Genomic DNA, 22,799 nt, shown 5'->3' with positions numbered 1-22,799 from the left:
TATAATTCAAAATTGAGTTATACTGACAAGTTATCCCTTCATAAAGCCGAACTTAGTGTTTCTTTGTATAATTCAGGCTCTGAATTGTATTTTTTTAATTTCTACAAAAAAAAAACAATTATCGCGCTTTCAAATGCTAAATTTCATTATAAATATAAAATTTGTAAGAATGAAAAATATAAGACAGGTAATAATAATTACAATAATCAGTAGAGAAATTATAAAAGTGTTAAGATTAAACCGATATTCGCATGTGAAATCACCAGCCGAACATGTGTCTTATCTCAACGGATAAAAAAAACATTAAGAATAAAAAGTTATTTACATAATCAACAATTAGCATTATCAAGGTGTTTAGTTATAGTTTAACATAAATTTGATATCTTAATCATATTTTCAGTACTTTTTTTATCGCGATAAGTGAGATACAATCTATAATCTTTTGACATTTACGAATTACTTTAATATTTTTAAGAGAAATTTATCAGAGATTCATCAAAGATATGTGGTAGATTAATGGAATCGGAAGAAAATGAAAAATAAAAGAAAAATGTCTTCTGAGAGTCTTGGACGAACTTGGAGAAGGTTCAAAACTTCTTTGGATAGCTTTTATCACCAGTATCATCGCACCATTTTTAAATGGCATGCATTCAATATCTTACGTATTTATTTCTGAGGTTCGTACAATATTTCAATAAATTACTAAATTAGAATTGGAAAAAAATGAGATTATATTTTTTAGATACCTGAACACTGGTGTTCCATCAAAGAATTTCAAAAGTCCAACTGGACAACCGAGGAGATAAAAAATATTTCTACAGTTAATGAGTGTCATATATATGATTATAATTATACAAATCTAGCAAATTTAAAATATGAAGACGCTGAAGAATATGTGAAAGAACTGAAACACAATACAAGTATTGTTCCTTGTTTATCGTTTGTTTTTGACAACAATGAAAGGTCGACGATTGTTAGTGAAGTAAGTATTTGATAGCGCTATTAATTACTATGATTTATGATTTATAACAATTTTTAATTTATATCATTACCTAGTGGGAATTAGTCTGCGATAAATATTTATATCGAGGAAATACCTTTTCTGCTTATGCACTAGGAAGACTTTTGGGAAATGGATTGCTGGGAATATATGCTGACAAATACGGAAGAAAAAAAGCAATAATAATTGCTTTATTACTGCAAGTAATCGCCCTTCCGTCTAGTGGATTGGTACCATGGTATTGGGCTTTTATTTTTTTCAAACTTATTACTGGAATGAGTACAGGATCTTTATATTCATCATCATATACAATTCGTAAGAAGTTATTTATACAACAGTACAAATTAGATAAAAGAATAAATATTTATAATTGATAATTAATATTTAAGTTCTCGTCCATATTTTAAAATATTTAAATGATTAGATCTTGGGAATTTGGACAATAAATGAAGATGTTAAATTATAGGAATTGCAACGTTTCGCTGATTTATTTCACCTTCATCAGGCAAATCTTATGGTTAACATCCTTGTCTCATGTTAACCATAAGATTTGCCTGATGAAGCTGAAATAAATCAGCGAAACGTTGCAACTCCTATAATTTAACATCTTCATTTATTGTCCAAATTCCCAAGATCTAATCATTTAAATATAATTGATAATTTTATTGCAGTATCGGAAGTTGCAGTGGACAAAAAAAGAAAAATTCTTGGGACTATTTTTGATATTCAATATCCTGTCGGAACTTGGGTTGTTTTAAGTATAGCTTATTTTATGTTGGATTGGCGACAATTTCAATTGGAATTAACAATATTTACCATTCCAATGATCATTCTCGTTTGGTTGGTCGATAAATATTCTTTGAATTGATAAGTCTTTTTGGTTATTTAATATCTACTATTTTTAAATTTCAGATTCATTCCAGAGTCACCTAGGTGGCTTATTTCTCAAAAACGTTATGATGAAGCACAAAAAATAATAGAAAAATATCGCAAAATAATCGTTACGCCAGCACTTATAACCGGAAGTTCTAATCTTCCATTACCGATTTCACAAGTTGAAACAAAGAAAAAAAAACAACATAAATATTTAATTCAACGTTACTTCAAAAGTATGAAAATTCTTCTTACTAATTCAAATTTGCGAAAAAAATTGTTTACTATGTATTATTCGTTCTTCGTGTCTATTTCTGTCAGCTATTGCTTGGGTCAGTTAAAAAAAATAAATTTTTATAATATTTGTTAATTTTTTCTCTAATAACTATAGTAATTTTTTTTTTAATTCTAGTCTTCAGTATTGATACGTTTCAAGCTAATCGTTACATATACATGGCGTCTACAGCAAGTGGTGAAGTATTAGCACTCATGACAACTTCAGTTATCCTCATGTTTTTCAGCGCTAAAAAAGCAACTATTGCTATTTATTTCTTCGTGTCGTTTTGTATGCTAACAATTACGTTCATTCCCAAAGCGAATATGACCATAATTATAGTAATGACAGTAATTTTCAAGTTTTGTTTGACAGCAAACTATACGACCAACATGTTATTTGCTTCAGAGTTATTTCCTCCAGGAGTGAGAAACACAGCATTCGGAACTAGTTTTGTTATGGGGCAGATTGGCACCATGGGAGCACCTTTTTTGTGGAATTATTAAGCAAAGTAGCTTGGTGGGCTCCAACGAGTGTTTGTGGTATTTTGACACTTTTAGCTGGACTTTTATGCTGCACGATTTCTGTTAAGGAATGATTTGTAATGATTTAAACCTCAAATTTTTAATAAAATTTAAAGATACGGAAAAATGATAAGAATTATATCTCCTTGGAAATTTTTTTTTTTTTATTTTTATGTTACTTGTATAACCCAATTTCTTAATGTTTCAAACATATTTATATCTCTATTTTCTGAAAAATTTAGGATGAACATATTATTAAGTCAGAGTTTAGAAAAAGAAAAGCATTACTTTTGATATGTATTTCTTTTATGAGCAACGTTTTAAACAAATCTGCTTTGAAAACAACAGACCTTACAAAAGATTATCAAACTATTATCTTTATGATAATGAACAAATAAATAATAATAGTTTAATTATCTCGAAAGTGACGAAAGTCAACTTTTTCCAGGTTCTAAACGGTAGATTAATATTTAGTTCTGTATTCGGTACGCATGGGCACGAATATTATTTAAAAATACTACTCAGTTGAAATTAAAATTTTTTTATTAAATTACACAAAGTGATTAGTATCAATAATAGATTTTCATTGTGTGTTTTGATAATCGCGTAATATTTCTCAAATTGTAGGTTTTTATAAAATTTCGTGTAATTTCTACTAGAATCATACTTTGTAAATGATAGAATTAAAACCTGATAAATAATGGAAAATAAAGAAGATAAAAAAATACAAGAAAAGTACCTTCAGCAAGCAATCAACGAATTAGGAAAAGGTTCAAAATTACTTTGGATTGTGTTTTCTCTCAGTGTTATGAGCTCTATATTAAAATCAATGCATACGATGTCCTATATTTTCATAGCTGAGGTTTGTATGTCAAATGAGATTGTACAATAAAAAAAAAAATATTTTTCACTAATGAATAATTTATTTTCTAGATACCTGAATATTGGTGCCATATTCCAGAACTATTAGATGCTAACTGGACAGCCGAGCAAGTACAAAGTATTTCAGCAGTGGATAGATGCCTGAAGTATGATTACAATTATACACATCTTGCGTTAGTAAGTTACGAAAGCGCTGGAAAACATATTGAAGGCTCGAAATTTAATACTAGTCTTGTTTCTTGTTCTTCTTTCGTTTTTGACAAAAGTGGAAAATCAACAATCGTAAATGAAGTAAGTAATTGTAGGTATGATTTATATTATCTTATAATTAATACAAAAAAAATTTCTAATTGTGTTTATTAGTGGAGCTTGATTTGTGATCGACAATTATATCGTGCAAATACCTATTTTGTATATTCATTTGGAAAACTCTTGGGTCTTGGAGGATTGGGAGTGTTCGCTGACAAGTATGGAAGAAAGAAAACATTAATAATTGCTTTAATCCTGCAAACTATTGCTGTACCTTTAAGTTCAATTGTTCCCTGGTTTTGGGCTTACCTTGTTTGTGAACTATTGATTGGACTCAGTATTGCTGCAATGTATTCATCGGGGTACACAATCGGTACGTACTACATTTTTTTTACTCTAAAAAAAAAAGAAATTTTAATCAATGATTTTTTATGACTACAGTATCAGAGATTGCTAATGAAAAAAAAATGAAGATATTGGGAACTGTAGTAGATGCATTTTATTGTATGGGAACTTGTTTGCTCATAACTCTCTCTTACTTTATAACGAATTGGCGGAATTTACAAATTGCGATGTCATTGTTTACTATTCCAGCAATTATTCTTGTGTGGTAAGTTAATGTTTTTGATAAAGAAATTGAATATTCATCCAATTGATGCTTATACACTGAGAAAAAAAATTAGAAAAACGGTTCACCCTAAAGGCCATTCCTGCAACTTCCCGCTAATTCCATACCTGGGCGCTTAAAATTGTACTTAGTACATTTTTGAGATTTTTGAGCTCAAAATATAATTTATGTGATATTTTGAGCTCACTGAGTTCAAAGAGATAATATTTCTATGCATTTGAGCTCTCTCAGCTCAAAAGTCTGATAGAAGTTTCATAGAACACTATTTTTGGAATTTTCAAACCGCAATAACTTTTGAATGGATCAATTGATTTTCACGCGGTTGGCGGCATTCGACGCAATTTTATCATCCTCATAAGTTATTTTCAGGTTTTAAGTGATCGAACCAAAAATTTCGGAGTAATCCCGAAAAAACACTTTTTTTGGTTTTCTTTCGTTCACGATATCTCTCGAACGAATCAACCGATTTCGACCAGCTTGGTGGCGATCGACGTGGTTTTTTATTGTCTAGAGCTGATTAGTTTTTGGAATCGATCGGTGGAGCCGTTTAAAAGTTATCCAAAAAAAAACCACAATTGAAAAAATTTTTTTCTTAGTTTTTTTAAGATTTCTCAAAATCTACTGATCCGAATCGGTCCAAATTATACTCAAAATCTAAGTTTGGCCAAGCCCTTTCAAATAGCACCAACTGCGATAAAATCGAATCAGCCGTTCAAAAGTTATAAGCGGTTCACATACTTTCACACACACACACACAGACATAGTGACGACCTCGCAGGAGTAGTCAGGGAAGCTTCCTAGGACCTCAAAACGTCGAGATCTGATGAAAACTCGATTTTCGAATAACGGCGTAAAACCAATAACTTCCCGATTTTTGAAAATCTTCGATTTTCTTAGCGGGAAGTTAAAAAGTTCTACTCTTGAGAAAATTTTCTTGTCACAAGAATATATATTCTTGATAATTTTCAAAAATATATTTTCTTGTCTCAAAAATTGATCGAATTAATCGAATTATTTTTTGTTTAATTCACGTGAACCTATTCGTTTGTTAATCTATCAAAATTAATGCCAATATTTTATTAGCATGATAGATATTGATATTATTTTGTCAAAAAACCAAAATTTATTTTAAACGATTCTTGAGCCAAGAAATTTTTTTCTGGACAAAAACTTTTTTTTCTCAGTGTATAAAAACCATTAACTGATAAATTTTCTAGGTTTGTAGACGAGTCACCCCGTTGGTTAATATCCCAAAATCGTCTTGACGAGGCGCAAAAAATAATAGAAAAATATCGAAAAGTAACTATTTCACCAAGTCTTCTTACTGAAAGTTTACCGCTCACATCGTTACCGATGGAACATTCTTTAGTTACTGAAGAAAAGCATCGAAAAAATTGTATGGAACGTTACTTGGGGAATATAGGAATTCTTTTCACAGATCCAATATACAGAAAAAAGATACTCATTATGTACTATTCATTCTTCATTTGTCTTATGACATGTTTTTATCTGGGTAAGTGTTGATATTACTAATTATAATTATTTCTATCGATAAATATGTATTTAATAATTTCTCTTTTTTTTTCAGTTTTTAATGTCGACAATTTTAAAGTAAATCGTTACGTATTTATGATAACAATGGTGATTATTGAGCTTATATCTCTCTTTTCAGTTTCAATAATTCTTAAATTTCTGAGTAGTAAGAAAACAACTATTATTCTTTACTGGATTGCATCAATTTGTTTGCTATCAATGATTGCTATTCCTAAGGAAAATGTATATATGACTGTAGGATTGACAGTGATATCTAAATTAACTTTGAGTCCTACTTTTACAACAAATATGTTATTTTCTTTAAAATTGTTCCCATCGAGTGTAAGAAACTCAGCTTTGGGAACTTGTTTGTTAATGTCCCAAGCTGGATCAATGTCAGCGCCATACTTGGTTGATTTTTTGGGCAAAGTTGCTCCGTGGTCTCCATCTGTGCTTTGTGGTGTTACACTTTTAATTGCCGGGCTTCTGTGTTGCATCGTTCCTGTCTAATATTAATATAATTAATATTAACAATTTTCAATATACTCAAATTATCAGGTTAAAATGATGAGAAACAAATTGTAAAAATTAATGTAAGTCATTGTTAATGTGAGTGAACAAGTCATCTCTTTCATATATAATAAACAAATAAATTATAATTATTATTATTATAAAGGTTCCGTAAAATTTCAACAAAAGTTTTTTCTTTATTCTTTACATAAAATTGATTATTTTTTTTGGCGGTCGAAGTATTGTCATCAGTACGAAGGTATGAAAATATTTTATTTAAATTTTAAGAAAATGCCAATTTAATATTTCAATTTTTCAATCGCTTAAGTGTAATTGAACATTTCTTTTTTGATAAATTTAGCAGTTTAAATAATCTACCAATTTCATAAAATAATGTGTCAGAGTTTATATAAATACAAGCATTAGTTTTGACGTTAATTTTTTCACGAGCATCAGTCTAGACTATATTTATGACACAATTTTAGAAACAACAGACTTTACGAAAAATTATCAAAACCATTATCTTTATGATAGTAAACAAATAAAGAATAATTAATTTATCTTTAACGTTACGAAATCTCAATTTTTTGTGGTCTAAGTAGTATATTTAGTTCCGTATTTACCACTCGTGGGTTTAAATATTACCGTGAAGTATATAAATCCGTTGTAATTTTAATTTTATTAAATAAAATATTGATTTTCGATCACAATCATATCCTCTAATTAATGTGATAGCTCTCTGATAGTACCTTGTTATGACTCTACGTGTGAGTTACACTAGAATCGTAATAAAAAATATTTGATAAAATTTTATTATTTTATCTATTAATAAATTTATAACCATTTTCATACACTAATGTTGGACTATGGAGAATGAAAAGAATAAAATACAAGAAAGATATCTTCTACAAGCAATCGATGAATTAGGAAAAGGTTCAAAATTGCTTTGGATTGCTTTTTTTCTCAGTGTTATAAATTCAATAGTGATCGCATTACACACAATGTCATATATCTTCTTAGTTGAAGTAAGTACACTACATAGCATTATTCAATAAAATGACTGATTTTTTGTAAATAACTTATTTATTTTTCAGATTCCTGAACATTGGTGCCATATTCCAGAACTGTTAGATGCTAACTGGACAAATGAGCAAATACAAAATATTTCAGCAGTGGATAGATGTCTGATGTATGACTACAATTATACACATCTTGTGCACTTAGGCTATGAAAACGCTGGAAAACATGTTGAAGATTTTTTAGTTAACACTAGTCTTGTTCCTTGTTCTTCCTTCGTTTTTGACAAAAGTGAAAAATCAACAATCGTAAATGAAGTAAGTAATTGGAGGTATGATTTATTATTATCTCTTATAATTAATAAAAATAAATTTTCTAATTTTGTGTATTAGTGGAGCTTGATTTGTGATCGACAATTTTACCGAGCAAGTACTTATTTGATCTATACATTTGGAAAGCTTTTGGGTCTTGGAGGATTGGGAGTATTCGCTGACAAGTATGGCAGAAAAAAAGCATTGATAATAGGTTTGTTTCTACAAATGATTGCCACACCTGTAATTTCTGTTGTTCCCTGGTTTTGGGCATATCTTCTCTGTAAGCTAATGACTGGAATTAGCGTTGCAACAATGTTTTCATCGGGTTACACAATTAGTAGGTATTACATCTTTTTTTATTCTAATAAAAAAAAAAGAAGATATAATTAATGATTTTATTGATGATTGTAGTGTCAGAAATTGCCAATGAAAAAAAAATGAAGCTATTGGGAACTATAGTAGATACATTTTATTGTGTAGGAACTGGTATTCTTATAATTATATCTTACTATCTAACAGGTTGGCGAAATTTACAATTTTCAATGTCATTGTTCACTATTCCAGCAATGATTCTTGTGTGGTAAGTTTATGTTTTTGATAACGAAATTGTTTCCATGACAAAATCTCCCCGACAAAAAATACGCTTCAAAATCTCGTTGTGCCCTTTTATCATGGTTTTTATGTATACCCTGTTGAAAAGCTCCAATAAGATCCCATCAAAAGCGACAAAAGCCACTTAGAAACCAATACAATTTATGGGTTTCTAAGTGGCTTTTGTCGCTTTTGATGGGATCCTATTGGAAATTTTAAACAGGGTATTTATACGAAAAAGACCATTACAACTGTCAGGGATAATAATATTATAATTTGAAATTAGATTTTAGAGGGGAGATTTTGTCGTGTCACCAACGAAATTGAATCTTCATGCAATTGACGCTTATATAAAAACTATTAACTGATAAATTTTTTAGGTTTGTAGACGAGTCTCCACGTTGGTTAATATCCCAAAATCGTCTTGAAGAGGCGAAAAAAATAATAGAAAAGTATCGAAAAGTATCTATTTCGCCGGGTCTCCTTACCGAAAGTTTACCTCTTAAATCTCTACCGATGAAAGAATCTATAGTGGCTGAAGAAAAGCATCAAGAAAGTTGTATGGAGCGTTATCTTGGAAATATAGGAATTTTCCTCGCTGATCCAATATTTAGAAAAAAAATACTTATTATGTATTTTTCGTTCTTTGTTTGCTTGATGACAAGCTTTTATTTAGGTATTTATAACATTCACTCTTTCCTATTATGATTTTTATTAATAAAATTGAGCTTAATGTTTCTTCTTTATTTCAGTTTTCAGTGTTGATAATTTTAAAGTAAATCGCTATGTGTTCATGATAGCAATAGTAATTATTCAAACAACATCTCTTCTCTTAATTTCGGTAATTCTCAGATTTATGAGTAGTCAGAAAACAACTATTATTCTTTACTGGATCGCATCGATTTGCTTGCTGTCAATGATTGCCGTTCCCAACGACAATGTATATATGATTTTAGGATTGACAGTAATATCTAAATTTTGTTTAAGTTCTACATTTACAACAAATGTATTATTTTCTTTGAAATTATTCCCATCAAGTGTAAGAAACTCAGCTTTAGGAAGTTGTATGTTGATGGCCCAAGTTGGATCAATGTCAGCGCCATACCTAGTGGACTTTTTTGGTAAAATTGCATCGTGGTCACCTTCTTTGCTTTGCGGTGGCGCACTATTTATCGCAGGGCTTCTTTGTTGTATTGTCCCTGTTTAATTAATGAATTGTATTATAAATAATTTTTATAATTTCTATTTTTTAAATTATTATTTAAAATGATGAAAAAACTGTACGATAAAAATTAATGTAAATTTACTTAATAAATACTGAGTAAATTATAAATTTGACGTATCTGTACATTTGTTTTTAAGAAAAAATTATTTATAATCGACCATTATATTGAAAATATTACCCCAACGCAATATGCATATTTATATAGTATTTAAATAAGCTACTTTCAACTCATTTTGAATCATTTTAAACCCCTCTTCTTTATCAAGGAAGTAAACACAAGCGTAAATTTTGATATTTCATTTAGGAGTACATGTTTCATTGCCCCACCATCCGCGAAAATAGAATCTGATAAAACAAGGTTATCATAATTATTATCTTTAGAATTATAAATTAATTAAGAATAATTAAACAATTATTTAATAACTTGTACTAATAAATTACTGACTACTCTCCTTGTCTAAATTAAATTCTTATATTCGTCAATTACGATCATATTTTTTGTAGATATCAAAAAAGAAAGTTTAAAAATAATTCACATGCATAAAGTTCAAAAGTTCACGGCTTCGCAATAAACAATTCAAATTATCAAGTTATCACAATTAAAATTTATAATCTCAAGTTTAGAAATTCTGTTTAATTAACACGTGACATCTCTTAGACAGCAGCTTATCATGACTTGTTATTTGATTTACACGCAAAATATACTTGAAATGATATGATAAAGTTCCACTTCTTCTTATAAAATACATTTATTACTATTTTCATTTAAGATTGTTAAAATTTATATCAGAGCATAATTTATTCATCAGCGAAATTTTTTAACTTCACATTATCGTTACATCACTTCTCAATTTTTATTTATACTGTAAAAGTGTAACGCCTACAAAGTGTTCAAAGTATGAAAAATGAAAAAGATGAAAAAATACACGAAAAGTGCCTTCTACAAGCAATCGATGAATTAGGAAGAGGTTCAAAATTACTTTGGATTGTTTTTCTTCTCAATGTCATAAGTTCAATAGTGAACGCACTACATACGATGTCATATCTCTTCATAGCTGAGGCAAGTACACCAAATTATATTGTTAAATAATGTGAATAATTTTTTGCAAAAAAATTATTTATTTTTCAGATACCTGAACATTGGTGTTATATTCCAGAACTGTTAGATGCTAACTGGACAAGCGAGCAAATACAAAATATTTCAACAGTAGACAAATGCTTGAAATATGATTACAATTATGCATATCTTGCCCATTTAGGCTATGAAAATGCCGTAAAGCATGTTGAAGACTCGAAATTTAACACTAGTCTTGTTCCTTGTTCTTCTTTCGTTTTTGATGAAAGTGGAAAATCAACGATTGTAAATGAAGTAAGTAATTGTAGGTATGATTTATGATTATCTTTTACCATTAATGCAAAAAAATTTTCTAATTGTATTTATTAGTGGAGCTTGATTTGTGATCGAAAATTATACCGCGCAAATACCTATTTTGTATATTCATTTGGAAAGCTCTTGGGTACCGGAGTCTTTGGAGTATTCGCAGATAAATATGGACGATTGAAAGCAATAATAATAGGATTGGTTCTACAAATGATTGCCGTACCTTTAACTTCAGTTGTGCCATGGTTATCGGGGTATATTTTATGTGAATTATTAATTGGACTTAGTGTTTCAACAATTTATTCATCGGGATACACAATAAGTACGTACTTTATTTCTTTATACACTGAGAAGAAAAATACTTCTTTTAAAATTTTATTTTCTTGACACAAGAATGTATATTCTTCAAAATTTTCAATAATGTACATTTTTGTTTGAAGAATTGGTCGAATTGATTAAAATAATTTTTCTTCAATTTAAAAGAAGCTATTCGTTCGCTTACTTATGATAGCGGAAACAGATTTTGGTTTTCTTTTATCAAAAAATTAATATATTAAATTGTTTATTGTAACAAATTCTTAAGTCAAGAAATCTTTGGACAAAATTTTTATTTCTTCTTAGTGAATTATTAATAAAAAAGAAGTTTTGCCTAATGATTTTATTCATGGTAATTATTTCAGTGTCGGAAATTGCTAATGAGAAAAAAATGAAGGTGTTGGGAACTATAGTAGATATTAACTGGTCGGTAGGAACTTGTTTGCTCATAGTTATCTCTTTCTACGTAACAGACTGGCGAAACTTGCAGATTATATTATCGTTGTTTACTATTCCAACAATTGTTCTTATTTGGTAAATTCATCTATTAAATAATCATTGAATATTCATTGAAGTTATTTAGATACAACTTGATTATCATATTTTTCAGGTTCGTAGACGAGTCACCTCGCTGGCTCATATCACAATCTCGTCATGATGAAGCCCAAAAAATATTAGAAAAGTATTGTGAAGTCGCCATTACACCGGCTTTGATAACAGCAAGTATACCACTCACTTCTATACCAATGGAACCCTCTATAACTAAAGAAAAGTATCAACCAAGTTGTATGGAACGTTATCTAGGAAATATAGGAATTCTTTTTGCAGATCCGATTTACAGGAAAAAGATACTTATAATGTACTTTTCGTTTTTTGTATGTGTGATGGTCAGCTTTTATCTAGGTAATTATGAATTTCATAACTTATTATATTTCTATCTATAAATACCTGTCTAATAAATTTTTTTTGTTTCAGTTTTCAATATTGATAATTTCAAAATAAATCGTTACGTTTTCGTGACAGCATCAGCAATTACAGAAACGCTTTCTCTTCTTTTAGTTTTAGTAATTTTAAAATTTTTAAGTAGTCAGAAAACAACTATTATTCTTTATTGGATCGCATCGATTTGCATGCTATCAATGATTATTATTCCCAAAGACAATGTATATTTGATTATTGGACTGACAGTGATATCTAAATTTTGTTTAAGTTCTACATTTACAACAAATATGTTATTTTCTTTGAAATTATTTCCATCAAGTGTAAGAAACTCAGCTTTAGGGACCTGTTTATTGATGTCTCAAATAGGATCAATGTCATCGCCATATTTGGTTGATTTTTTGGGCCAAGTTGCACCGTGGTCTCCAACTGTGCTCTGTGGTGGTACACTTTTTATTGCAGGACTTCTATGCTGCATTGTTCCAGTTTAAACAATAAATTGTACTATAATTAATTTTCATAAACTTCAGTAATCACATTTTTATTTAAAATTACTGATCAAGACATATAATTTAATAAAATTTGGAGTTTTACCTGAATTATGCTTATCCTGCTCCTTTCCCGACATACTCAGAATTTAAAAATGAAAATTTTACTAATTTTGATATTTAATTCATCAAAGTGAGTTGGAATTTTTAAGATATTGAATGATCTACTAGCATTTGAAATTCACGACACACTTTGTAATGACATTGTTGTATAAAAACGCGCTGTATCTACAATAGATAACGTGAGCAGATAAAAATATCCTACAATGTTAAAAGTGATTGTATTTGTTGTTCATTGATAAAAAAAATCCACACATGCACAAAAACGTTCACTACCTTGCCATATATAGTTCAAACTTATATGCTACCGTACTAATCTCTACTTCCGTAATTTTTTTTTTTTATTTTTCAATTAGAATATGATATCTCTAGGACATCACTTTGTTTTTTGATTAACTAGAAAAACATACTCGCAATGATATCATAAAGTCTTATATTTTCGTTGTAATAACTCGCAATTTCTATTTAAACTTGCTAAATATTATAGTTATATTTATAGTGTTTCTCAATTATGAAAAATGAAGAAAATAAAAAAGTACAAGAAAAGTGCCTCCTGCAAACGATCGATGAACTAGGACGAGGCTCAAAGCTTTTGTGGATTGCTTTTTTTGTTAGTGCCATATCTTCACTATTGAAATCGTTGCATACGATGTCGTATGTGTTCATAGCTGAGGTTAGCTAGCTGAACTGGATTACAAAAAAATATTAATAATTTTCACAAAATTACAAAATAGAACGATCTATTTTTTAGATACCTGAGCATTGGTGCCATATTCCAGAACTGTTAGATGCTAACTGGACAGCCACGCAAGCACAAAATATTTCAACAGTAGACAATTGCTTGAAGTATGATTACAATTATGCATATCTTGCGCGTTTAGACTATAAAGACGCTGGAAAGTATGTTGAAGATTTAAAATTTAACACTAGTCTTGTTCCTTGTTCTTCTTTCGTTTTTGATAAAAGTAAAAAGTCAACAATAGTTAATGAAGTAAGTAATACATAGTTTTTATATTGTTATCATTATTATTATTATTATCACTAATACAAAAATTTTTTTCAATTGGGTTTATTAGTGGAGTTTAGTTTGTGATCGACAATTATATCGAGCAAACACATATTTTACATATTCCCTCGGAAAACTTTTAGGTACTGGAATCTTGGGAGTATACGCCGACAAAAATGGAAGAAGAAAAGCATTGATTATAAGTTTAACTCTGCAAACTATTGCTGTACCTCTAACTTCAATTATTCCATGGTTTTGGGGGTACATTTTATGCGAATTACTAATTGGACTCAGCGTTGCAGCAATGTATTCATCGGCTTACACGATTGGCAAGTGCAATTTCCCGAATATATTTTACATTTATAAATTTTTTTAGATTTAAAATTTTGTTTAAATTATCTAAAATAATTTTATTTATGACTATAGTGTCAGAAATTGCAAATAAAAACAAAATGAAGATTTTAGGAATTGTATCAGATACTTTAAACCCAGCTGGCGTATATTTGCTCATAATTATTTCTTATTATATTAAAAATTGGAGAAACTTACAAATGGCACTATCATTATTCACTATTCCAGCAATTATCTTGGTTTGGTAAATTTATTTGATAGTTCGAATATTCATCCGAATATTCTAATATCCGAATATTATTTTGATATAACTCTCAATTGTATTTAGGTTTGTAGAGGAATCACCACGTTGGTTAATAGCCCTAAATCGTCATAATAAAGCACAAAAAATAATTGAAAAATATCGAAAAATTACTTTTACTCCGGATTTCATTACCACAAGTATACCACTAACTTCTATACCAATAGACCATTCTATTACTGAAAAAAAGCATCAAAAGAGTTTTGCTGAGCGTTTTCTAGGAAATTCAAGAATTCTTTTTACAGATCCAATTTATAGAAAAAAGATTCTTATCATGTACTTTTCATTTTTTGTTTGTGTGATGGTCGGCTATTATTTAAGTAATTAATATTCTCATTATTCATTTTATAATAATTCTATTTATCGTACTAATGATAGTTTTTTGTTTTAGTTTTTAATGTTGATAATTTCAAAATAAATCGTTATATTTTCATGGCAGCAACAGCAACCACTGAGCTCGTATCTCTTCTTACAGTTTCAATAGTTCTCAGATATATAAGTAGTCAGAAAATAACTATTATTCTTTACTGGATCGCATCAATTTGTATGCTATCAATGGTTGCTATACCCAAAGACAATATATATCTGACGATAGAACTGACAGTGATATCGAAATTTTGTTTAAGTTCTACATTTACAACAAATATGTTATTTTCTTTGAAACTGTTCCCATCAAGTGTAAGGAATTCAGCTTTAGGAAGCTGTATATTAATGGCCCAAGTTGGATCAATGTCATCTCCATACTTGGTTGATTTTCTGGGCAAAGTTGCACCGTGGTCTCCATCTGTGCTTTGCGGTGGCGCACTATTTATTGCAGGACTTCTTTGTTGTATTGTTCCTGTTTAATTAATGAATTGTATCATAAATAATTTACATGAGTTAAAAATAATGATAGCATTAAGATAAAAAAATTAATGTAAGTTTTTGTTAATGTCGAATAAATTATAGTTATTGTAAAGAAATAAAAATTTACTATTTATTCATCAGAATTGAATTTTTTTTTCTTTTGCAAACAATATACTTCATAAATCAAAGCTTAATAAACCATTCTTAAAGTTAAGTAAATTTTTAAAATTAAAAAAAAAAATACGTTTAATATTTATTTACGTACATACAGAAAAAAATTTACTTTAATCAAGTAAATAATTTTGAAGAATTTTATCTTCTTGATCTGAGTAGAAAAATTTTTAAACTAAGAAATTTTTCTTGGTTTAAGTAAATTTTACTTAATTCAAGACAATTAAACTCTTCAAAATTATTTTCTTGGTTCAAGAATTTTTCTCTTGAATCGAGTTAATTTTTTTTTCAGTGCACGGAAAAAAAAAAAAGAGAAAAATTACATTATTTATTTATTTATTTGAAAATAAACGCTCTCTACAGTTTACAACAATATATTACATTTTCATGTGCAGAATGTTAAGTTAATATTTATATACAATAAATATCATCTGTAAAAAGAATATAGATTTAAGAGATTTGAGAGAAGAGAAAAACAAAAAAAAATTTTTTAATAATTGATAATTTATAATTACTATTTGTACACCTGGAATGTTATTATAAATAGTAATAAGCGTCGATTTATATAAAAAACTAGAAAAATTGCAGTTTGAAATAACATTTTTATAAATTCAAACTTTGAATGTTAATTTTCGGAGCCTTCAATGTAATTTTTACATTTTACAATGTAATTCTTATAAAATTTGTCATAATTACAATCTGAGACTAATTTTTCCAGTTTTTTTAAAAGAAGCGCTACGTTACATTATATAATGTAATTTTTCTCTTTTTTTTCCGGGTAAAATTATTCATCTTCACCTAATTGACCTTGAAATTTATTTAACTCTCAATACTTATAATATCCAATTGGTACAGCATTTTAATCATTCAATTAATTGAGCGATAACGTAAATATCATCATTTGATCTTGACCTTGATATATTTTTCAATAACTAAACTTTAATGATCATTAATAGTGTGACATGAGCAGTAGATTTTCTACAAAGGCATCAAGAGAGTTGACACGTGTATATATCATAGCCAGTTGATTTTGTTCGTTGAACCCTCGACGTTTGGGACAATAGATGCCTAAAAGAGATAATTGTGATTATTATCTTTGCGATAATGAATGGCTGAACCATATGGCTGATGTTTTTTCGTCAAATCAGTTTGACTATATAAAACGACGATACCTGATGTTTGTATTGGGACTGGATTCATATTTAGAGTGCGTATCAGCAGAAATAATACCCAAGGCTCACACGTGGAATATCACCGCCAGATTTATTGATCATGGATTAATAATTCGGATTATTAAAAAATCACTGTTACGCGAAGTAAGTACACCAGCAAATTAACACGGAAAATTTTTATCAATATAGATTTGAGAGTTTCAGTTAAAAATTTAATTATTGATCTGTATTCAATTTGAACAAGTGCAAAAAATAGAAAATATAAAAAATGGAATCCAAATTAAGTGTGACAACTGAAAGAAATATTCTGCAAGATTTAGATGATCTTGAACAAGGCTCTAAACTTATTTGGATTGTTCTGTTTGTTAGTATATCAGTGTCATTGCTTAATGGATTTCATACTATGTCTTACATATTTGTTGCTGAGGTCAGTATTGTGTTTTTTATTTTTATTCATTTATTAAATTAAGCGGCCCTAGAACAAAAGTGTTTTTTTAATTCTTTTTTAATTCATGATACAGTCACAGCAAAAAGGAAAATAAAGAAAAGCTAATTACATAATTTCATTGCAATTAATAAATAAGAGCGCTCATATATTACTGTATTTTTTAATCAAATTAGTATTTTAAAATGATAAATAAAATATTGTTGAAGGTACCCGAACACTGGTGCTCAATTCCAGAACTTGAAAAGTTTAATTGGACAGCCGAACAGATAAAAAATATTTCGGAAGTAGATGAATGTCATATATATAATTTTAATTATAAAGATCTTGCGGGTTTTAAATATGAAGATGCGGTAAAATATGTAGAAGATATGAAATTCAATACAAGCGTAATTCCTTGTTCTTCGTTTGTTTTTGATAAAAATGGGAGATCAACAATTGTTAATGAGGTACGTACAAAGAAACAAATAATAGTTAACAGTAGGGTATGCAACTTAAATATTTTTTTTTACTTGCAGTGGCAACTAGTTTGCGATAAAAAAATATACCGTGCCAATACATTTCTTGCGTATGCATTTGGAAAACTTATGGGTGACGGAATTTTGGGAATATATTCTGATAAGTACGGAAGAAAACAAGCAATGATTGTGAGTTTGATATTACAAGCGATTTCTGTACCTGCAAGTGCGTTTATCCCATGGTACTGGGCATATTTTGGGTTTAAATTCATGACTGGAATGAGCATCAGTTCAATGTATTCATGTGCATATACTATCTGTAAGGAAGAAAATTTTTATATTACATACTATATTAATTTATTCGACTAATAAAATAAAAAAAATATTCATTAATTTAGTGTCAGAAGTTACTAAAAATAAAAAAAAAAATCTCTTTGGCGCTATCATTGATTCCATGTTTTCAATTGGAACTTTACTGCTCATAGGAATTGCGTATTTTTTAACAAACTGGCGATATTTACAATTGGCATTATCATTTTTTACTCTTATTACAATTATTCTTGTGTGGTAAGTTTTTTTTATAATCCAGTATTATATCATATTTTTTATTTTATAATTGAATTGTTAAATTTGTTAGGTTTCTTCCTGAATCACCTCGATGGTTATTATCTCAATCTCGTCATGAAGAAGCCCAAAAAATAGTCGAAAAATATTCTAAAACTTCTAAAACAACAGCCCTCATTCCAGCAAGTTCAAACCTTTCATCGTCACTATCAGAAAATGAAGATACTAAAAAAAAAGGTTTAAAAAAATGTTTTGGAAAAACAAAAATTCTCTTTGCGGATTCGATTTTGAGAAAAAAAATTCTTATAATGTATTATCTCTTCTTCATAACTTTATCAGTCGGCTATTGCCTTAGTAAGTAAAAAAAAAATTTTTCTTAACATTATTCCAATATATATATGTACTTGAAAATTTAACTACTTCTTTTTATTAATTTCAGTCTTCAACATTGATACTTTTGATACGAATCGTTATATTTACACAGCAATTACAGCCACCGTTGACCTGATAGCAATTATACTGGTGCTAATAACCCTGTTATATTTAAGTTGTCAAAAAGCGTGTGCCATAATTAATACGATTGTAGCCATATGTATGCTATCGATAGTAGCTGTTCCTAGAGAGCATGTGTATATAGTTATGGCATTAACGTTTATATCTAAATTTTGCTTAATGGCCAATTTTACTGTCAGCATGTTGCTTGCTTCAGAATTGTTTCCAACGAGTGTACGAAATTCTGCACTTGGTTCAAGTTTACTTATGGCTCAATTGGGGTCAATGTCAAGCCCATATATTGTTGATTTTCTTGGTAATGTTGCCTGGTTTGCTCCTACAACATTATGCGGTATTCTAACACTTATTGCAGCATTTCTTTGTCTACTTATACCTTCTTGAACAATGCCGTTTTTATTTCAATTAATACCAGACTGTAAGTTTTTTTTTAGTAGAGATTACAAAAATTTATTTATACTTGTTTAATAAAATTTAAAGTCACGATATTACTTTACAATGTATAATAATGATATTTATAATTATAAAGATATGATTCTATATCGGGTAGCCAATAATTTAGCGTTGATTTATATAAAAGTACACAATTAAGTGTCTATTTTTTAAAATATTTATTAAACTAAGGAAGAATGATAAGTTTTATTTCTTTTTTTGTAGAGATTAAATCATTTCAACAATATAATAAAATTTTTATACAACACTAATAAAAAATAATTACGTACAAAAGATTAAATCAAATTTTTTTGCAGTCTATTATCTTCTCAATAATAAAAAAATTTTTTAAATAAATAAAAATTGGGATTATAAAAGTTTAATGACATTTACATACACTATGATTGCGGAAAAATTTTTTTTTAATTTCAAGTAGAAGTATGGCCTGAAAAATAAATAAATATTTTAATAAACTTTTAATTAATTACTCAGACTCTAATAATTTAAATATTAACAAAATAAAATAAAATAATTCTAAATTTATAGTGCAATAAAAAAGTAAATTTAACAATAAATTTAAAAAAATGAAAATTTATTCAAATATAAAATTCCATTAGCTTATAAATAAATATTTACATATAGAAACCAAGGTTTCTTAACCGCTCTGTATTATTAATGCTAATTTTTTTTATTTTTACAATATTTAACAGGCAGTGACAAATATTTATGTCGTATAAGTCTTGAGCTTACTGTACACTGAACACTTTACACCACAGTTAGATATTTAATAGACATGGAATGTGATGAAAAATTAAATCATAAATAAAAAATGTACCGTTAGTAGCTAATAATCAAATAATGAAACATTCAATCACTTCACATCGACACAATACCTGTGTTCACAATTAATGTCATAAAGAGGAATATAAAAGAACTTTTGTTTGAATAATAAATTTATCTTGTTACTATCGTTCGTTAGATCTAAGAGAATTACCAGGCAAATCACTGTTACTTGCCTGCAACCTTTTTTTTCTCGCTTCCAATTTCAGTTTAGCTTCCTTCCTTTTTCTCTCGATCTCCTGGTCTGAACATAAATGCAAGGATTGCATGCCAGCAGACACGTCTCTCGATGACGATGACGATGACGACGATGATGATGATGATGATGATATTCCTCTCGCAGATAATGTCGATGTCTGTCTAGTCGTGCCATTACTCCTAGACACATTAAGACCTTCGTTTCTTCTGCCTCCAAATCTGTCAACATTATTGTATAACTGAGTATTATCCTTAACAATATTGCTCCTTCCAGAATTCGGATCCAAACAAGTTGTAGCCCGACGAACAGCCAGATGTTCATTACTTACAGATCCACCAGCAAACATTCTGCAACCACCCCTTGAATTCAAGTTTGTATTATTAACTTTAAAACTACTACGTAAATTTGAATGTGATTTTGTATCTTGAAGCCCCGGTTTGATATTAGTTTGTTGTTCAAAGCTCGAATCTGAAGCACTTTTAGATTTGAAAAATTTCCAATCCTGGGATTTCTTTGGTGTAGTGACAATCGGCGCATTTGGTCTTAAATTTACTGAACTACCCGAACGTTGAAATCCACGGCCATTACTATTATTATTGTAATTACCATTATTGGAATTATTATACATTGATGTAGTTTTGGGTATGGCACCAGTTGGTCTCATTGCTGGAACACTAGAATTACGATTAATATTGTTAACATTACAACTAGGTTTTATCGATGGAAATGAAGTTGAGGATTTTTGAGGCACCCTCGGTAAAAATGAATTTGGTTTAGTTGTTGTTTTTGACGTGGATTCTTCTTTCGGACTGTAAACTTTACCAAAGTGAGTGTCCGTTGATTGCCCCGTCAAAAGAATGGATTCTGTTTTTGTCAAGTCATTTTCACACGACGCAAAAAAATCGTCGAACGAATCATCCAGAAATCCATCATCTATGCTTTCAGTATTTTCATTACAATTATTTTTTACAGGTACATTTGAAGTATTTTTCTGTGGATTCACACCCCCATTGGAAGAATTGTTGATAGGCTCAGACTTGTGTTTAATTAACTTAGCATTACTCTGCTCGGACACTAATTTAAATGCGAGTGTTTGTGCGTGCAAATAATTTTGAGGCTTAGAGGCAGGTATATTTTTGTAACTACTTTGAGGCTGGCATTTTGAGGTACCAGCTGAGTTTACAAATTCATTTAATGACTTTGATCTACTAGAGCTATTCACTGAATTTAAAGGATTATTTGTTTTATTAGACTTACTTTTAGGCGGAGTTATTTTTAGTGATTTCTCTATTTCTTGACTACACCTTATCATTGTGTCATTCATTGAATCATCGAACATATCATCAATATTCTCATTATTTTTATTATCACCAGCACCATGGATATTTGCTGGTGCAGGTAACGAGTCGACAGGTAACGAGACAACGAAAACAGATTCATCGTTAAAGTCATCATCAAATTCAAGTTCCTCGGGAATGTTAAGATCATCATCATTATCATCGTTATCACTGTCATTATCAATATGGTTACCGTTATTCGACTGCTCAGCCCGAGAATTAGATGCGTTTTTCTCCTGCGTAATAGTCGCTTGCAGCGCAATCATATCAGCTTTCAATTTATCAAGATTGTTAGTATTATCTTTTCTGATTATCTTTCTTTTTGTAGAATTATACAGCAGCGGTGAGTTTGAGATGCGTTTTTTGTGTACCAATTTTGTTCGTTTGGGCGTGCGATCGTTTTTTTTCGATTTCGGCGTACCGTTCCAATCCCACGAGACATCCTGATTTTTATCTTGAGTTAATGTAAATACATCATTGTAGTCATTGTAATTACTTTCTGATAGATCGTTATTGCTTTCTGAAGTAACTTTAGATTTTTTCGGCGAACTTGGCCCTAAACAAACCACTTCCTCCGTCTCTTCATCTTCTTTATTTTTCTTTTTACTCGTCGTTTCTAGAAAAAAAAAAAAATTATTTTTAATAAATTGTTAACTATATTACTAAAATATGATTGGTGTCAACATAGCAAACATGAAATTTTTTAATCCCATAAATCAATTAATTTTTTAAAAATATCGGTAATTAAATATTTTTACATTCTCTGAATGTTTTTGAAAAATTGCATCAACAATTTTTTTTAAATTTATTCAAGTAAAATTTTTTTTTTAAATTATTAGATATTTCTTCATTTTAGTATCATGATTTTTTATTTTACTTTTATTAAAAGCCAGATATATTTATATACAAATATATGACTGGCATCTAATTATTTGATTTTTCAAAACAAAATTTACATATTTTATATCTTCACATGCAACTTCTAAATTTTAGTGTATGTATGACATTTTTATTGAGTAAATAAAAAAATTTTTCATATGCATGTCAATAATTGATTTAGATCTAAAAAACTATCATAAAAAAACAATAACATAAAGAAAAAATTACCTTCAGTATTTGTTCTTGTTTTTTGCTTATTATTCGAGTCTTTACCTACTTTGTACTTTTTCATTATCTAAATATTTATTTCAACATCTATTTTTCTTTGATCAAAGAAAATTTTCCAATAATTATTTTGTTTCGTTAATAGACTGTTTTTATTAATTAACATTCAGTTGTGTGTAGTAATTGATATAAATAATACT

At 28.9% G+C, this 22,799-nt stretch overlaps 7 protein-coding genes across 8 annotated transcripts; 6 read left to right on the top strand and 1 right to left on the bottom strand.

The window, feature by feature from the left end:
* Window positions 1-170: 170 nt before the first annotated feature.
* Window positions 171-2,790, top strand: LOC123264212 (beta-alanine transporter-like). The gene is made up of 6 exons (XM_044727392.1): window positions 171-677; window positions 743-982; window positions 1,057-1,315; window positions 1,672-1,840; window positions 1,913-2,205; window positions 2,286-2,790. Coding segments are annotated over exons 1-5 (702 nt in total). The 5' UTR covers window positions 171-644; the 3' UTR covers window positions 1,914-2,205; window positions 2,286-2,790.
* A 532-nt stretch (window positions 2,791-3,322) lies between these two features.
* LOC123269614 (organic cation transporter protein-like) lies at window positions 3,323-6,526 on the top strand. The gene is made up of 6 exons (XM_044735450.1): window positions 3,323-3,533; window positions 3,605-3,844; window positions 3,917-4,175; window positions 4,244-4,412; window positions 5,648-5,943; window positions 6,019-6,526. Exons 1-6 carry the CDS (start codon window positions 3,372-3,374, stop codon window positions 6,471-6,473), a joined length of 1,581 nt encoding a protein of 526 aa, XP_044591385.1. The 5' UTR covers window positions 3,323-3,371; the 3' UTR covers window positions 6,474-6,526.
* A 775-nt stretch (window positions 6,527-7,301) lies between these two features.
* Window positions 7,302-9,666, top strand: LOC123269635 (organic cation transporter protein-like). Its single transcript, XM_044735471.1, has 6 exons — window positions 7,302-7,498; window positions 7,568-7,807; window positions 7,883-8,141; window positions 8,216-8,384; window positions 8,776-9,071; window positions 9,148-9,666. Exons 1-6 carry the CDS (start codon window positions 7,340-7,342, stop codon window positions 9,600-9,602), a joined length of 1,578 nt encoding a protein of 525 aa, XP_044591406.1. The 5' UTR covers window positions 7,302-7,339; the 3' UTR covers window positions 9,603-9,666.
* Window positions 9,667-10,303: 637 nt separating this feature from the next.
* Window positions 10,304-12,759, top strand: LOC123269629 (organic cation transporter protein-like). The gene is made up of 6 exons (XM_044735464.1): window positions 10,304-10,680; window positions 10,750-10,989; window positions 11,065-11,323; window positions 11,682-11,850; window positions 11,927-12,219; window positions 12,292-12,759. Exons 1-6 carry the CDS (start codon window positions 10,519-10,521, stop codon window positions 12,744-12,746), a joined length of 1,578 nt encoding a protein of 525 aa, XP_044591399.1. The 5' UTR covers window positions 10,304-10,518; the 3' UTR covers window positions 12,747-12,759.
* A 509-nt stretch (window positions 12,760-13,268) lies between these two features.
* On the top strand, window positions 13,269-15,475 carry LOC123269621 (organic cation transporter protein-like). Its single transcript, XM_044735457.1, has 6 exons — window positions 13,269-13,536; window positions 13,615-13,854; window positions 13,940-14,198; window positions 14,296-14,464; window positions 14,549-14,841; window positions 14,913-15,475. Exons 1-6 carry the CDS (start codon window positions 13,375-13,377, stop codon window positions 15,365-15,367), a joined length of 1,578 nt encoding a protein of 525 aa, XP_044591392.1. The 5' UTR covers window positions 13,269-13,374; the 3' UTR covers window positions 15,368-15,475.
* A 980-nt stretch (window positions 15,476-16,455) lies between these two features.
* Window positions 16,456-19,118, top strand: LOC123263611 (organic cation transporter protein-like). Its single transcript, XM_044726517.1, has 6 exons — window positions 16,456-17,137; window positions 17,365-17,604; window positions 17,674-17,932; window positions 18,012-18,180; window positions 18,251-18,531; window positions 18,617-19,118. Exons 1-6 carry the CDS (start codon window positions 16,979-16,981, stop codon window positions 19,069-19,071), a joined length of 1,563 nt encoding a protein of 520 aa, XP_044582452.1. The 5' UTR covers window positions 16,456-16,978; the 3' UTR covers window positions 19,072-19,118.
* A 576-nt stretch (window positions 19,119-19,694) lies between these two features.
* Window positions 19,695-22,767, bottom strand: LOC123259692 (probable serine/threonine-protein kinase DDB_G0282963). 2 transcript variants are annotated; one of them, XM_044720345.1, is made up of 3 exons: window positions 22,603-22,767; window positions 20,487-22,111; window positions 20,189-20,376 (listed from the first exon to the last, which is right to left on the bottom strand). In XM_044720345.1, exons 1-3 carry the CDS (start codon window positions 22,664-22,666, stop codon window positions 20,347-20,349), a joined length of 1,719 nt encoding a protein of 572 aa, XP_044576280.1. In that variant the 5' UTR covers window positions 22,667-22,767; the 3' UTR covers window positions 20,189-20,346. The 2 variants fall into 2 exon arrangements, with proteins under 2 accessions (XP_044576272.1, XP_044576280.1); XM_044720337.1 differs by having other exon boundaries at window positions 19,695-22,111.
* Window positions 22,768-22,799: the final 32 nt, after the last annotated feature.

This window comes from Cotesia glomerata, linkage group LG1 (genome assembly GCF_020080835.1).
Source record: "Cotesia glomerata isolate CgM1 linkage group LG1, MPM_Cglom_v2.3, whole genome shotgun sequence".
NCBI lineage: Eukaryota > Metazoa > Arthropoda > Insecta > Hymenoptera > Braconidae > Cotesia > Cotesia glomerata.
The sequence above is the reverse complement of the archived record's forward strand: the minus strand, read 5'-3'. Positions and strand labels throughout refer to the sequence as shown.

Excerpts from the sequence above, each read along its gene's own strand:
- LOC123263611 (XM_044726517.1), top strand. The coding sequence starts at position 16,979 with ATGGAATCCAAATTAAGTGTGACAACTGAAAGAAATATTCTGCAAGAT. Across the intron at positions 17,933-18,011 it reads TTCATGTGCATATACTATCT|TGTCAGAAGTTACTAAAAAT; the intron begins GTAAGGAAGAAA and ends TCATTAATTTAG. Across the intron at positions 18,532-18,616 it reads ATCAGTCGGCTATTGCCTTA|TCTTCAACATTGATACTTTT; the intron begins GTAAGTAAAAAA and ends TATTAATTTCAG.
- LOC123264212 (XM_044727392.1), top strand. The coding sequence starts at position 645 with ATGCATTCAATATCTTACGTATTTATTTCTGAG. Across the intron at positions 983-1,056 it reads GGTCGACGATTGTTAGTGAA|TGGGAATTAGTCTGCGATAA; the intron begins GTAAGTATTTGA and ends ATCATTACCTAG. Across the intron at positions 1,316-1,671 it reads TTCATCATCATATACAATTC|TATCGGAAGTTGCAGTGGAC; the intron begins GTAAGAAGTTAT and ends ATTTTATTGCAG.
- LOC123269629 (XM_044735464.1), top strand. The coding sequence starts at position 10,519 with ATGAAAAATGAAAAAGATGAAAAAATACACGAAAAGTGCCTTCTACAA. Across the intron at positions 10,681-10,749 it reads CATATCTCTTCATAGCTGAG|ATACCTGAACATTGGTGTTA; the intron begins GCAAGTACACCA and ends TTTATTTTTCAG. Across the intron at positions 10,990-11,064 it reads AATCAACGATTGTAAATGAA|TGGAGCTTGATTTGTGATCG; the intron begins GTAAGTAATTGT and ends TGTATTTATTAG.
- LOC123269621 (XM_044735457.1), top strand. The coding sequence starts at position 13,375 with ATGAAAAATGAAGAAAATAAAAAAGTACAAGAAAAGTGCCTCCTGCAA. Across the intron at positions 13,537-13,614 it reads CGTATGTGTTCATAGCTGAG|ATACCTGAGCATTGGTGCCA; the intron begins GTTAGCTAGCTG and ends TCTATTTTTTAG. Across the intron at positions 14,199-14,295 it reads TTCATCGGCTTACACGATTG|TGTCAGAAATTGCAAATAAA; the intron begins GCAAGTGCAATT and ends TTATGACTATAG.
- LOC123269635 (XM_044735471.1), top strand. The coding sequence starts at position 7,340 with ATGGAGAATGAAAAGAATAAAATACAAGAAAGATATCTTCTACAAGCA. Across the intron at positions 7,499-7,567 it reads CATATATCTTCTTAGTTGAA|ATTCCTGAACATTGGTGCCA; the intron begins GTAAGTACACTA and ends TTTATTTTTCAG. Across the intron at positions 8,142-8,215 it reads TTCATCGGGTTACACAATTA|TGTCAGAAATTGCCAATGAA; the intron begins GTAGGTATTACA and ends TGATGATTGTAG.
- LOC123269614 (XM_044735450.1), top strand. The coding sequence starts at position 3,372 with ATGGAAAATAAAGAAGATAAAAAAATACAAGAAAAGTACCTTCAGCAA. Across the intron at positions 4,413-5,647 it reads CCAGCAATTATTCTTGTGTG|GTTTGTAGACGAGTCACCCC; the intron begins GTAAGTTAATGT and ends TAAATTTTCTAG. Across the intron at positions 5,944-6,018 it reads TATGACATGTTTTTATCTGG|TTTTTAATGTCGACAATTTT; the intron begins GTAAGTGTTGAT and ends TTTTTTTTTCAG.
- LOC123259692 (XM_044720337.1), bottom strand. The coding sequence starts at position 22,666 with ATGAAAAAGTACAAAGTAGGTAAAGACTCGAATAATAAGCAAAAAACA. Across the intron at positions 22,112-22,602 it reads AACAAGAACAAATACTGAAG|AAACGACGAGTAAAAAGAAA; the intron begins GTAATTTTTTCT and ends TTTTTTTTCTAG.